The sequence below is a fragment of the Loxodonta africana genome, chromosome 23, assembly GCF_030014295.1.
Source record: "Loxodonta africana isolate mLoxAfr1 chromosome 23, mLoxAfr1.hap2, whole genome shotgun sequence".
Taxonomy (NCBI): domain Eukaryota; kingdom Metazoa; phylum Chordata; class Mammalia; order Proboscidea; family Elephantidae; genus Loxodonta; species Loxodonta africana.
In genome coordinates, this window is record NC_087364.1 from 49,896,224 (window position 1) to 49,912,203 (window position 15,980).

At 43.5% G+C, this 15,980-nt stretch overlaps 2 protein-coding genes across 4 annotated transcripts in view; one reads left to right on the plus strand and one right to left on the minus strand.

The window, feature by feature from the left end:
- NCEH1 (neutral cholesterol ester hydrolase 1) overlaps positions 1–15,980 on the minus strand; it is a 76,690-nt gene that overhangs the window by 33,003 nt on the left and 27,707 nt on the right. The window contains exon 1 of one of the 3 annotated variants that reach the window (XM_064275481.1): positions 12,460–13,120. The exons of the other annotated variants lie outside the window; for them this stretch is intronic. Within the exon in view, the coding sequence (XP_064131551.1) occupies positions 12,460–12,510 (51 nt within the window). The 5' untranslated portion in view covers positions 12,511–13,120. Of the gene's footprint in view, positions 1–12,459; positions 13,121–15,980 lie in introns of those variants that run through there. 3 annotated transcript variants of the gene reach the window in all.
- Positions 13,316–14,333, plus strand: NAP1L5 (nucleosome assembly protein 1 like 5). Its single transcript, XM_010596054.3, has one exon. It carries the CDS (start codon positions 13,331–13,333, stop codon positions 14,093–14,095), a length of 765 nt encoding a protein of 254 aa, XP_010594356.3. The 5' UTR covers positions 13,316–13,330; the 3' UTR covers positions 14,096–14,333.

The window sequence follows — 15,980 nt, forward strand, 5'->3', positions numbered from 1 at the left end:
ATGGTCCCAGATGGAACCGAAGAAAAATGTAGAATGAAACTCATATTCTTTAAAAAGGCCAGGCTTACTGGACCAGTAGAGACCAGAGGAACCCCAGAGACTGTCACTCTCAGACACCCTTTAAACCTAGAACTGAAACCACTTCTGGAGATCACCTTTCAGTTAAATAACAGATTAGCTCATAAAATAAACAACATCACCTATGAGTACTGTGCTTTTTAAAAAAAATCAACTATATGAGACCAAATTTACCCTACAGCAAAGATGAGAAACTAAGGGGTGGGAGGGGGGGAGGGTGCAGGGAAGCTAGATTAATGGAAATGGAACAACCAGAGTGGACGTAATGTTGACACACTGTGAAAAATGTAACTAATGTCACTGAACAATATGCATAGAAATTGTTAAATGGGGCCTAGTTTGCTGTGTAAACTTCCACCAAACACACAAAATATTATTTTTTAAGAAAAGGTTATTGTGAACAATAAAAAAGTAGAGCACCTACAACAGTGATTGGCACATACTAAGCCCTATATGAGTTTATCATTGTTATTATCATACCTCTGGTTCCGAAGATCATTGCATGAAGAAATGTTAAGATATTGCAATGGTCCTAGGCAATCTGAAACTATCTTTTTTTTTCCCCCATCCTGTACATTTATTATTAGTACCACATTGATTTCCAAGCTTTGAAAATGTTACAGGTTAAAAAAAAAAAGTAAAATAACTGTCTCTAAAAAGTTCGTATGCTCATATCAGAGGGGGTACACAGACACTTCACACTCATAAATAACTTAGCAGGTGGTCATATTTCAACATGAACCAACTGCATTAAATACTCAGAGTATTTTCTAACTCACTGCCTGTTTCGTTTCTCACATTCAAATGGTTGTATTCTGTATCAGTGGTTCTCTAACTTCTCCAGTAATAGTTACTTCTTGTCAAAGAGCTTTTTAATTCTCCTCTGTAAATTCTGCTCTACTCTTGCTAATCATAGGAAAAAACATCACATACGACATTTATCTGCATGAAGATTTGCGGTCATGTGTTTTAAACATTGTAAAGGTAGTGTACTTTTGGATGCCGATTTAATTTTTTATTGGCATGATTTTCAATAGAGCCCACTATACAGATCACCCAAGATTCACTAACACAGAATCTTTGTTCCACAAAGAACCTCAGTGTTTGCGGCAAGAAGTTACCAAAGTTCATATAACTATAATTCAACAAGTATTAATTAGGTGGCTACCACTGGCTGAAAGTAGAGAATACCTAAAAGGTGTCAACCTGTGTTTTACTGGCACAGTGGCTGCAACAGTGGGCTCAAACACAGCAACGATTATGAGGATGGCACAGGACAGGGCAACATTTCATTCTGTTATACACAGGCTATCTATGAGTTGGAGACGACTTGATGGCATCTAACAACGTATGTAAAATGCTCCGTTACATGTTACAGGAGTACAAACATGGGCTGAGAACACAAATTGGTAAGAATGTGTTACGTAACTCCCTCTCCTTCCCAAAATTTCAATCTCTCCTTTAAGCTTCCGCAGTTCTCTAAGACTTTGATTTTTAAGGGAAATCACTGATTTTAAAGTATTGTCTCATATTAATTAAAAAGTTGAAGATCAAATAAAACATATCTTCAGGCCAAATCTGAACTAAGGGCCGCCTGTTCACAACTTCGAATCTAGGGGACGATCCAGTCTGACTGAACATGCAGCTGGCAAGATGGTGGCAGATTAAATGCTACTCCAAAGTGTAGATCTTAGATAGTGGTCAATAGGGAAAAACAAAGATTTTTGGACACTTCTTTTTTTTTTTTTTTTTTTTAATGAAACAACATTTTGGGGAAGAATTATTCAGCAGAGATATATACAACAGATTGGTAAGAAAAGAGATTGGAGGAAAGGGTAGCAGTTGCAAGGATTTGGCAATTGTTCACAGGAGGGAAAATGAGGATCTGCCCAGGAGAATATAGGGAAGGGAAGAAATACAAGAGAGATCACTGAGGCAGAGTTGAAAGGCCTTGGCAACTGCTCAGAGACTGGAAGAACAGGGATGAGGTAGGCAGACGGGGAGCAAAGAGAAAGAGCTCACAGATCTTTGAGGGTCTTCACTTGGGGTATGAGAAATAGAGAACACAGGAAGAAGAGCAGTCACAGAAGGCAAAGTTCCGTTTTGGAATTATTCCATTTAAAGCTGATGGAGTATTGAGGTATACAGGTCCAAGAGGTAGACAGCAAATGTAAGGCCAGAGATTCAAGAGCTCGGAAGTAACCGCTGACAACTCATACAACAAAAACAAGACTCAGGAAAAGCGGCAAAGAGACAACAGTGTCAAGAATATAGACCATGGAGGAAAACATTCTTTTACAGGCTGGAAAGAATCTAGAGGGAGAACTCCAGAAGATGTTAGAATGGCGAAAGGAGAACTAAGAGTGAATCTTAAAATAGAAGCAAAATTTGGAAGAATTTCAAAGAAAAAACTGATAATTCCACCACAGAAAAAGGTGATGCGCTCAAAAATGGCCATTGACATAGCTAGGAAGTCACCACCAGTAGCTGAGAACTTTTAGACATATCATGGGGATATAATCCAATTATTTCAATATGTTCATCCTGCTGTCGTTATGAGAAATGTGATGTTTGCTGTGTGAAAGACACCTCAGCTCTGCACTCTGTCTACCTCTCCCTTAAGAGATTTCATTCATGGCTATACCAACCTTTTAGCTATGCCAAGATTTTCCTATTCCACCCATTCCAGCCTGCTTAGAATTCTTACATTTATGGTTGCTCAGGCCAAGTGGTAGAAGTGTCAACCTAGGATCCATGATACACAAGAACTACAGCAGCCCGTCAAACTTCCTCTATCAATTGCACAAAACTGACCTAATTCCCAGGGTATGTATTAGAATGCTGGTTAAAAGCATACACTAGAGAGCCAGACTGCCTGGGTTTGACTCAGCACTACCACTTACTAGCTGTACGTCTTAGTTAACATCCTTTTGCCTTAAGTTCCTTATCTATAAAATGGGGATAATAGAACCTTACTCAGAGAGTTGTTCTAAAGATTAAATGGGTTAACATATGTAAAGCATTTAGAACAGTGCCTGGCACCATATAACTGTTTATTATTATAGTTGCCAACTGATAATTAATAGGATAAAAGTGCTACTTCACTTTACATCCCACAGAACAAACTTTACAATATTTATGCCTAGAAAGTTTATTAAGGCTAATTACAGTATGTAGGGACTGCTTGCTTAAGTTATGAAAATTTACAAAGTAAACGTTTAGAACAACTTGACTTTGTTTTGCCCATCAATAACTTTCAATCCTGGTTTTGTAAAATCCCAGCGTATCTACTGGTGAACCTGGGATATTATGAAGTTCTCCAAAAACTCTACATGATTTTATTTTATTCGTTTTAGTTCTCTCAGTAATAAATACATATCATCTTGAACCCACAGAAGGAGAAACAATGTTACAAACTCATGACAGGGTTCACTTTCGCCAGCAAAGGACCACACACACGCTCTAACCGTGCAGGGAAATGCTTTACTCCCTTAGAGAAGAGACAGCGACATCAGCTTCCCCAGTGGGCACCAGTCTCCCATGACCAGCAGGCTGATCCTGCATATGGTTGGTGCAAGGCAGATGTTCTACGTTCACCCCTCTTATACCATAGTATGAGACCCCGTTCCCTCTATGCCAGAAACAGAGAAGTGGGGTTGGCCAGGTGCTGCGTGGTGCCCACACACGTGCAAGAGACAGAAATGTTACTGTATACCCAGAGCGGGGGGAAGCCTTCTCTGATAAGGAGAAGAAACTGGCTGAGAGAATTCCTAGCCTCCCTGTAAGACAAAGTTCTGGGCCCAAGGTCTTTACTTAGGCGGCCCGGATGAGAGGTATAGAGGCAGACCATTTCCGCAACACAAACATCAAAGGTTAGCATCAAAACCTTCAAGAAATTATGAATGACTTGGAAAGGAAAATTAGGTTTATAAACTCATTGCAGAGACTAGGGAATGGGCATAAAAAGGCTTGGCCAAGAAGCTACTGGAATGGCCATGCTCCAGAGAAAGAGACTTGGAAGTGAGTTTGAATGTCCAGCCCAGAGAAAAGGCCTAATTGTCCTACAAATATGGGAGGCAGGGTAGCTGCGACAATTGCTCAGAGGGTGGAGGGACAAGCTCTTTCCTAGGCTGATCCTCATCTGATAAGGAGAAGAAACTGGGAGAGAGAAGGTGACCCAAATCTCAGCCTCCTTACCAGAGATTCTTGGAGGGAGAAGAGATCGAATGTCACATTTCTCCAATGTTACACAATTCACCCAGTTGGCCAGGGCTCCACCGCTGAATGAATGGACAAGAGAGTGAACGGATTCTCCATCAATGGTGGGAAACTGCCTGTGAAACTGTGCAAGTAATCGAGTCAGGCAGACGGGTGTGATCCTAGCTCTGCCTTCTGCCAACTTTGTGGTCTGCCCAAAGTTATTACATAATTCTGGGCCTCTGTTATTTTTTTGGTATGTTAACAAATCTCACCGCCTTCCACTGAGTTACTGTGAGAACTTAATTAAAACATCTGGCATATAATCAAACCCACTGCCATCCAGTTGATTCTGACTCATAGCAACCCTATAGGACAGAGTAGCGCTGCCCCCATAGGGCTTCCAAGGAGTGCCTAGTGGATTCAAACTGCCAACCTTTTGGTTAGCAGCAGAGCTCTTAACCACTGCACCACCAGGACTCCATCTGGCATATAGCAGGCATTTGTTCATTTAATCCACGGGTTCTCAAACCTGGTAGCACATTAGAATCACCTGGAGCTTTTAAAAATTACCAATGCAGTGCCCGAGTCCCATCCCACAGCAATTAAGTAATAATTTCCAGGAGTAGGACCAAAGGCATAGATATTTTTTAAGCTCCCTAGGTAAATCTGATACATAGCAAGGTTAAGAGTCACCAATTAAATCAAGTCAACTAATTCATTCAATTGACATTTATTAAGAGCTCAGACTGCTAACCACAAGGTTGGCAGTTTGAATCCACCAGCCACTCCTATGGGGCAATTCTACTCTGTCCTAAAGGGTCGCTATAAGTCAGAAATCAACTCAACAGCAACGGTTTGTTTGGGGTTTTTTTTGTCGTTGTTGTTCAGTACCTATTTGGTCATAACAGTGTTGAACATTAGGGGTACAAAATGAACAAAGCACAAGGGCTTGCTTTTGAGGAGCACACAATGTGGGAATGTCCCAAACACAGTAGATGATTATGATGTGATGTTGTTGTTGCTGTTGTTACCTGCCATCGAGTTGGTTCCAACTCACAGTGACCTATGTACAACAGAACAAATCACTGCCTGGTCCCGTAACATCCTCACAATCAACGCTACGTTCAAGCTCATCATTGCAGCCACTGTGCCAATCCATTCTGTTGAGGGTCTTACTCTTTTTTGCTGACCCTTCACTTTTACCTCGTTCCACGTCCTCTTCTGAATCTGGCTTGAATTTTTGGCAGATCCATGTCGATGTACTGCTGCAACTGCTTCTGAATGATCTCCAGCAAAATTTTGCTTGTGTGTGATATTAATGATATTGTTCCGTCATTTCTGCATTCGGTTTGATCGCCTTTCTTTGGAATGGGCACAAATATGGATCTCTTCCAGTTGGCTGGCCAGGTAGGTATCTTTCAAATTTCTTGACATAGACCAGTGAGCACCTCCAGTGCTGCATCCATTTGCTGAAATATCTCAGTTGGTATTGCGTCAATTCCTGGAGCCTTGTTTTTTGCCAGTGCCTTCAGCACAGCTTTGACTTCTTTCAATACCATCGATTCTGGATCATATGCTACCTCCTGAAATGGCTGAACATCAACTAATTCTTTTTGGTACAGTGACTCTGTATTCATCTTCTTTTGATGCTTCCTGCATTGTTCAATATTTTGCCCATAGAATTCTTCAATGTTGCAACTTGAGGCTTGGATTTTTTCTCCAGTTCTTTCAGCTTCAGAAATGCCAAGCATTTTTTTCCTTTGTGGTTTTTTTTCTACTTCCAGGTCTTTGTACATTCCATTGTTAATACTTTACTTTGTCTTCTCGAGCCACCCTAGGGATCAGCCTAGGAAATAGCTTGTCCTTCTACTCTCTGAGCAGTTGTCATAGCAACATGCAAGATACCATGGCACGAAAAATTGATAGACAAGTGGTGGATGCTGTGATGTAGAAACTGCAAAAATAGAGATACATGCCCTGGAATACAGAGGTATGTAACCCTGCCTGGAATAGGAAAGACGAGCTGTCAGAGTCTCTGGGTGCTACCAATGGTTAATGTGCTTGGCTGCTATCTAAAAGATTGGAGGTTGGAGTCTACCCAGAGGCACCTTGTCAAGATCTGCTTAAACTCACGTGAAATTGTGCACTACAGAGAAGTAAACATAATTAAGCCCGTGTGTGCCTTGCTTACATAAGCCAATGCACACCATGCTAACTGGCTAATCCACCCCTTGGAAGAAAGGCCTGGTGATCTACTTCCAAAAAACAGCCACTGAAAGCCCTGTGGAGCACAGTTCTACTCTGACAAACATGGGGTTGCCATGAGTGGGAGTCCACTCAAAGGCAACCGGTAAAGGTCAAAAGAGGCTCCTTGGAGAAGTAAAATTCATAGGTGTAGTGAATTTTAATGATCAGAAGCCTGAGTAGAGAGAAAGGTATGGAAAAGCACACAGAAGTTTCTGGTCGTAGGGCAGGTATCCCACAGGTGTTCAGTCTTCTACCTACCACCCACTTTGCTTTTCAATTGTTCAGCATCACCCTCCCACCCCAAACCCCCCAGTAAGGATGCGAAAAGATCATGCAAGGCATCAAAGTCCTCTTTCCTCTGCCACCCAGATGACAAGGAAAAAAAAACATTCGGTTGCTGAGGGCTGGATTGCTAACTCGACTCTGATCAAAGGCCAGAGCTGTCTGAGTACCATTTCTGGGAGGCTCTTGGCCATATGCAGAATGTGAAGAAGAGGGCAAGCCAATTTTGCTGTCATGATGGGTTGCATATTGGACAGTTGTTATCCACAGGGCTTTCGCTGGCTGATATTCAGAAGTAGATCACCAGGCCTTTCTTCCTGGTCGGTCTGAGTCTGGAAGCTCCACGGAGACCTGTTCAGCCTCATAGCAACATGCAAGGCTCCACAGACAGATGGGTGGTGGCTGCACTGGAGGTTACTGGGTCTCCCTCTCAGGCAATGAGAATGCTACTACTGAATCACCACTGCCCCCAAATTCATGTTAGCCACCGTTGTCCTCTCTCCCAAGGCCCTGAATTTGCAGAAGCAGTTGATCAGGCTCCAGGCTCTTGACAGACCCCCCGGGCTAGGGACTCTTCCTATCCCTGTCCTTCCTCCTTCGTTTCTTTTACTCAGCATAGCTTTTGTAGAATAAATCTTTTGTCCCCTACTCTGAAAATGCAGGGGCCCAAAGGCTTCCATGTGGGGTAGAGCTGCACTCTCCTCTCCACTCAGCAAAACATTGGAGGGAAATATGAAGCCAACCTGTGGACAGATACCATTATGTAACAGCAGGCCTTCTCTGATAAAATCGATCTGTTACAGAATTACGAATTTGTTTAGTCAAGTACCCAAGTGTTTCTTTACAAGCTACAAACCAAACCTGAGGAGACCCTTACTACCAGGTGATCACAGGGTAACCCAGATGGAAAAAAAAGGAGAGAGCTTACAGAGGAATCTAACACTAATCCCCTCACCCTAAACCCTTCAGTTTGTTCCCTCGCTCCTGGCAAACCCCTGGGGCAGCGATTTAATCTGAGTGAGGGCAAAACTTCCTAAAATTTTTTTTTTTTTATTGTTTTACTATCACGCAGAAAAAAAGTAGTTTCTATATTGCCAAGGCTTAGCTCTAAAAGCCTCCTACATTCTATCAGCTTATGTCAAGGGGGATAACAGCTTACACACACTGGTATTTGCTCTCTGCCAGTCACTATTCTCAGTGTGAAGGACTCTCAAACCAAGAGTGGTCCAGTGAGCGGCCCAAAGTCACACAGACAGTAAATGGGGACCTGGATTTGAACCCAAGTATCCTAGCTCCACAACCTTCAGCCACGCACAAGTAAATTTATTCTCAAAACTATATCATAAAACTGAGGCTTTTACATCTGGAATGAACATTTAGCCTACCCTGTCTGCATAAAGGGAAACTGACGCCTAGAAAGGGGTTAGCACCTATGGCGGAACAACTCTAGTCTTGACCACTCTGGACCGAGAAGCCCTTCCCCTTTCCTCCCCCTCTTCCTCCCCAGCACATATCTGTCTTGAGCCTCCCTAGTAACCTCTTTCTCTGTCCTGTTCCTGTCTCACTTTCCTTGGCCTTCTAGACACATGTGGGTAACAGTTGAAACGAGATTTTTAAAAATTGAGTTATTTCATACCCACATCTCAGTCACCTACATTATCAATCGTTAGATTGTGAGCTCCTCTGGACAAGACCCGAGTCTTGGCAATCACATTTTTTCCAGTGTTGTCATCAACAGATGTCCTGCATGAGGTTACTCAAGCAGCTAAATGCCTCTCTAGACTACCAGGACAAGCAGAATTTATTTCCATTTGAATGTTCCAAATAGCAGCTGTCTAAAGGCAGCACAAAACAATTAAATGTTGAAACAAAACCTCCCAAACTCCCTTCTGCTATATGGCAACTCAGGGCTAGCCCACTCTCTCTCTGCCTGACTCACAAGTTTGTTACATAGAACACTCCAGAAGCTGGATTCGTCTTCCACATTTTGTAAAGCACAGGATGCAGCAAACTGGGCGTGAGCTTTAAATAATGGTTTCTTAAAATGGCATATAGAGCCAAAACACATAAGGCAAATAATTTTTATAAACAAATGCTCTCCTTTCACGCAGGAGACTGGGTTTAATTCGCAGCCAATACACCTCGTGTGCAATCGCTACTGTCTGTCAGTGGAGGCCTGCAGACTGACAGACTAGGAAGAAAGGCCTGGTGATCGACTTCCGAAAATCAGCCAGTGAAAACACTGTAGATTACAAGAGTCCAATCCCATCGCGCACGGAGCTGTCATGATTCAGGGGCAACTCGACGGCCGCTAACAACAAAGATGTCTGAACGGCTATATTCAGATGATGATTATAATAAATAAAGTACCCTTTTGTGTACATTCAAGGGGTGATTATAATAAATTAATGCACATTATATAAAATACGTAACAAGTTATAATAAATTAAAACCCTTTGCCATTGAGACGATTCCAACTCATAGCAACCCTATAGGACAGAGTAGAACTGCCCTATAGGGTTTTCAAGGAGCGGCTGGTGGATTTGAACTGCCGACCTGTTGGTTAGCAACCAAGCACTTAACCACTTTGCCACCAGGGCTCCTATAATAAATTATGTACTCTTTGTACAGTATGTTATAGTTCATAACCATTTGAACTTTCACTTGTTTGAATTTCACAAGGACCTGCAGGTTTTGTACCCATTTTATATTCTTTTGAGAATCAGCCAAATTAAATGCTTACCCAGGATTGTAAAACCCCACATGGCAGAGCCAAAAGTCCAACTCACTCTGCCCAATCAACCCCGAATGTCATTACTCAGAGCTCAGGAAACCATCATTAACCAAGTCATTATTGAAAACTAAAGCCTCTCCCATCGCACAGGTTTGGCTGTACCTGAGAAAAAGGTGTAAAATCAGGGTGGAGAAGGGAAGTAGGTCATGAAACCCTACCCTGCTGTCGTTCGCTGCAGTCAAGCGGATTCTGACTCATGGCGACACCATGTATGCAGATTAGAACTGCTCCATGGGTTTTTCAAGGCTGTGACCTTTTAGAAGTAGATTGCCAGGCCTGTCTTCCAAGACAACTTTGGGTGGGTTCGAACCATCAGTCTTTCAGCTAGTAGAACACCTGTTTCTACCACTGCAGCATTTTCTTCTCTCTGAAGGCAGATCTGCTCAGCTGGTTAGCAGGGTCAGTTTTCCTGCATAAGCTGTGCCTGAGAAAATAAGTATCAGTCTAGTTAAAGCAGCTCGGGCACCCTGAAGCATCAGGAATCAGGATGGCCTGTCAGTCCCAGTGGCTCAGGAACGAAGGCAATGGCTGTTGTGACAAAATCTGGATTCACTAACAATGGAGGTTTTAAATAGACTGTTGTTGCTGGATGCCGCTGAGCTGATTCCAACTCATAGCGACCCCATGTGACAGAGCAGAACTGTCCCATAGGGTTTTCTTGGCTATAATCTTTACAGGAGCAGATCACCAGGTCTTCCTCCCATGGAGCCACTGGGTGGCGTCGAACCACCAACCTTTCACTTAGCTTAACACCTTGTGCCACAAGGAACCCTGGTGGCATAGCGGTTAAGAGCCCTGGCTGCTAATCAAAAAGTGGGCAGTTCCAATTCACCAGGCGCTCCTTGGAAACTCTATGGGGCAGTTCTACTCTGTCCTATAGGGTCACTATGAGTCAGAATCAACTTGACAGCAATGGGTTTGGTTTTAGATCTTCTGCGCTACAAGGGTCCTTACGTAGACCCTAAACTTGTTGCTGTCGAGTCAATTCTGACCCACAGCAACCCTATAGGGCAGAGTACAATGCCTCGTAGGGTTTTCAAAGCTGTGAATCTTTATAGAAGCACACTGCCACATCTTTCTCCTGCAGAGTGGCTGGTAGATTTGAACTGCCGACCTTTCAGTTAGCAGCCCAGTGCTTAACCACTGCACCACCAGGGCTCTCCTATCACAAGGTCTATACTTATTTTTCATCCACTCATTCAGCAAACATTTGAGTGTTTATTGTGTACCAGACACCATAACCGGTACAGAGACAAGGGGAAATACAAAATTGGACTCCATAATTAAGAAGGTGACAATGTAAGGCAGATACAGACACTGAAATGCACTATGCAGTGGGATAACTATTATAATTACACATAGAAAGAAGTAACAATTTCCACTTAGAGAATCTTGCAAAGTGTTCATTGCACTGATGACATTTGAACCGGGTCTTTAAGAATAAAAATTTGCCAGAAAAATAATTCTATTACGAAAACATTCTGCATCCCACTTTGAAATGTGGCGTCTGGGGTCTTAAATGCTAACAAGCGGCCATCTAAGATGCATCAATTGGTCTCAACCCACCTGGATCAAAGGAAAATGAAGAACACCAAGGTCACACGATAACTATGAGCCCGAGAGAGAAAGGGACACATGAACCAGAGACTTACATCATCCTGAGACCAGAAGAACTAGATGGTGCCCGGCCACAACCGATGACTGCCCCGACAGGGAGCACAACAGAGAACCCCTGAGGAAGCAGGAGATCAGGGGGATGCAGACCCCAAATTCTCATAAAAAGACCAGACTTAATGGTCTGACTGAGACTAGAGGAATCTCAGCGGTCATGGTCCCCAAACCTTCTGTTGGCCCAGGACAGGAACCATTCCTGAAGACAACTCATCAGACATGGAAGGGACTGGACAATGGGTAGGAGACAGATGCTGACGAAGAATGAGCTACTTGTATCAGGTGGACACTTGAGACTGTGTTGGCATCTCCTGTCTGGAAGGGAGATAGGAGGGTAGAGAGGGTTAGAAACTGGCAAAATTGTCACGAAAGGAGAGACTGGAAGGAGGGTGCGGGCTGACTCATTAGGGGGAGAGTAAGTGGGAGTATGGAGTAAGGTGTATATAAGCTTGTATGTGACAGACTGACTTGATTTGTAAACTTCCACTTAAAGCACAATAAAAATTATTAAAAAAAAAAATTTGCCAGAAGATGGGTGAGAAGGACATTCTACACAGTGGAACAAAGTTATAGAAGCACATGACTTGTTTAGAAAGTTGTTAGCTCCTGTCGAGTCAGCCTTTGACTCATGTGGACCTCACACACTACCAGATGAAATGCTTCTCCATCCCCACGAGGGGTTGGGGATCAGACCACTGTGAGCCACAGAGTTTTCATTGGCTGATTTTTCAGAAGTAGATTGCCAGGCCTTTCATCCTAGTTCATCTTAGTCTGGAAGCTCTGCTAAAATCTGTTCAGCATCATAGCAACACACAACCCTCCACTGACAGAACGGTGGTGGCTGTGCGTGAGGTAAACGGGCTGGAAATCAAATCTGGGTCTCTGGCATGGAAAGCAGGAACTCTACCACTGAGCCACCAACGCCTCAATGTTTAGAAAGTAGAGATATACTACTGTTTTATGACCCTGAGAGAAATAGGGTGGGTGCTGTATTTCAATGTATTAAATATTCTTAATGACTTTGAATCTGTTTTTTGGCATATTTATAAAAAGCTTCTATCACCCCCACCTCCCAAACCCTAGAGAAGTAAAAGCCTGGTTCCATTAAAAGGGGCAGATCCCAACCAGAGGAACAAAGGAGTTTGGTTTACCAACAGGTTAGTAAACTATGAATTTTTTAAACTCACCTGTGTTAAGAGAAGGTTGCTGGAAACTAGTTTTTTAATCTTTATTATCATCACTATACAAAGGAGCCCTGGTGGTGCAGTGGTTAAGAGCTACAGCTGCTAACCGAAAGGTCAGCAGTTCGAATCCACCAGCTGCTCCCTGAAAACCCTATGGGGCAGTTCTACTCTGTTCTATAGGGTCCCTATGAGTTGGAATCGACTGGAGGGCATCGGGTTTTTGTTTTTTTTTAATACCATCAAACAAGGTGTCCAGTCCAGAGCTACTTAAAGGGTGGTCTCCACAGACTGGCACATCTGAAATGCAAATTCTTGTGCCCCAACTCTACCTGTTGGATTAGAATCTCTGGGGGTGGGACCCAGAAATCTCTCCAGGTGATTCTTTTCCAAGTTGGAGTTTGAGAAACAATGGCCTAGTCGATTCAGAGTGAAGCTGTCCTTCAATGAAACAGTCTTCCATCGGGCAGTTTTTATTACTGATTTTCTGTGTGACGGTAACGGGTGAATACCCTTGGATGGAACGCTGCTAACAGCAGGACCTGCAATGACCAACTGCAGTAGGACGTTTGAATGACCGCTGTCAAGAGTCCCTTAATGGCCACTTGCATGAACTCCTACTTCTCTTTCAAGACTCCTTCTCTGTGAGGCCCCCATCGCCGCCTCCTGCGCACAGAACTGATCTTTTAACGCTCTGTGGGCCACGCTTTCTGTGCCAACATGCGTCTTGGAGGTACCTCTGTGTCTGCACCTCCCCTACCTCAGTGGGAGGTTTTGTTCCTGTTCGACTCCCCTGTGAGGTCTCTGAGGGCAGAAAGCCGGACTGCGTCATCTGGGTATCCAAGCTCCGAGGCTGACGCGCAGCTAGTGCGCAAACATGAACGGATGGGAAGGGGGCCTGAGATCCGCCCGAAATCGCAGGGTCGGGGAGGCGACGGGCGAGGCGTCTACTTCCGGGCCTCGGGGCCGCTCGGCGGCCTCCTTTTGTGCGGGTCTCGCGTCACAGGCCCGCCGCCCGGCCGCCCCTCGCCGCCTCCGCTCCCTCCGCCCGCGGCTCCTCCCCGCCGAGGCCGACTCGCCGCGGCCGCATCCACGAGTGCTGCCCGGTCCTGCTCGGGCGCCGGGCCTCGGCGAGAGCACTCTAGACCCGTGCGGCTTGCCCTCTGACACGGCAGACCCGGCAAACGCGGGATCTGCGGCGCCGAGCGCGGCGGCTGCGGAGGAGGTAATGGCGGCCGCCGGCGCGCAGGGTGGAGACGACGGCAGCGCGGAGGGGCCGATGGTGGCGGCGCCCCAGCCGCCCGCCGAGAACGCGGCGAAGTCTAGAAATGCCTTTCTCGAGAGCCTGCCCAGCTCGGTGAAATGCCGAGTCCTTGCCCTCAAAAAGCTTCAGAAGCGATGCGATAAGATAGAAGCCAAATTTGATAAGGAATTCCAGGCTCTGGAAAAGAAGTATAATGACATCTACAAGCCCTTACTTGCCAAGATCCATGAGCTCACCGGCGAAATGGAGGGATGTGCATGGACCTTAGAGGCCGAGGAGGAGGAGGAAGACGAGGACGAGGAGGTGGAGGAAGAAAAGGAGGAGGAGTCGGACGATGAGGACCCTCACTCTGACGTGTCAGATGACGCGGATAAATAAGAGGTGGCAGAAATTGAAGAGAAAGAAGACCAAGGAGAAAAAAAAGAAACCCCAAACAAACAATTGTGAACGTTGGTGGACTTTAAAAAGGCTCAGGTTTTTGACTAAAATACAGTGTGAACCTATTCTTATGTCCCTAAAATATATTAAATGAAGCAATCAGGTCCTGGCCAGCCCACAAGTTTAAGATTTGATTTTCATTTTGAACACAATAAATATATTAAAAGCGTTTGAAGAAGAGCAGTTAAAACTATATTTTTTCTTGATTTCTTCTGTGAAAATTGGAAACTGAGGCTTACAAAGGGTGTCAAGTAGATGTGAAATAAAGAATGTCCATTTGAAACCCATTCATCAAACTATCACACTATAAATGGAACACCGAGCCGAGACTGAACACATTCTCAGAGCTAAATTCTTCAATTCCTTTAGTCCTCCTGAAATTTCCTAGTGCAGAAAAAGCAGAGCCCAAGAAAAATGTTATCTTTGTTTAAGATTTGGCTCTGTAACCCAGAGATCAGCTTTCCACGTCAGGGGAGAGTGTTGGGAAGGAGAAAGCCTGCGATGGAGATCATGACACTACTGTTGATGAGGCCAGGAAAACTGCCACTTCAAGTTCTGAAGAATGTTCTCGAATATCTGAATTTAGGGAAACAACCTGGATCAGTGAAGGAAGACATATAACCTGTATATCTTAAAAATACTTATTCATTACTTACAATCTCATGTTTATGTGTTTTCTTGGTACTGTCTATTTACGAAAGTTTAAAAAAAAGTGAAAAAGTTTATTAAATTACTCCCTATGATTCTGAAGAATTCACTTTCTTGAAGAGATGTAGAATACAGCAAATTCTCTAAAGCATGTGTACCCAGTGTTACGGAGTTTGATCCTCGTGAGGTCTTTTTGTCATGTAGCTTTTAGAGTGTAGCTGTGAAAATGATGAGAATTCTTCACTGAAACTAGTATGTTTGGAAAAATATACACTTGAAGAACCAATCCAAGTGTGTCCTCACCCCCAGCTCATAAGTAGCTTGTGTTAGCTGTGCCTTCATTATTTCCCCATGTAAATGTGACATATTAAATATAAGATGGTGCATAATCAAATTTTACTGCTTGAAGATAGACTGGCAAACAGAAGGATTTTCAGGAAGAACACATTTAATGTAAAGATTCAGCTTTTTTGTCAGTTTTGAATTATGTGTGACCCACTGATCTATAAAGAAACATAAGCATAAGGTTGTTTCCTGCTGTAGTGTTAATAAAACTTAGTCTTTCCAAACATTTTCCTCTTCTCACACTGTGTATCGGGTAAATAAGGTAACTAAGCATATTTTCTGTCTGGTAAATCTTCACTAACATTGCCACTTTATCATTCTTTATAACTTAAAATGAATAGAATCATTAAATAAGAATCAACGAGGAAATGAATGTTTCCACAGGCAACGGTTTTTGTTTGAAGCTAGGTACTTATCCACACAGGTCATGAGGATAATAACAATGTATTCACTGCTTCTTGCCTAGCACTTAGTGCAGTACCTGGCATACAGTATGTATTTAGCAAGTCCTTCTGGAATGAGTGAATGTCCGTAACCACACTTAGAAGTACATACGTAATGTTTGAAAAAGAAATAAGTTGGTGATTCCCATATATCTGAAACTACCAAGACATGCATTACTATATCCCATAATTAAGAGATTATTAACACATAATTTTAGCAAATAACTAAGAAAGTTAAATCTAGAAAATGGCGGAAGTCTGCACACACACGTCTGTGCGCGCGCACACACACACACACAAATTTGGAAATGGCCTACTGAATTGTAGTTATCCAGGACCTGTATTGGGAGAAAAGGACACAAATTTCCGAGAAAGTTAATCAACTAAAT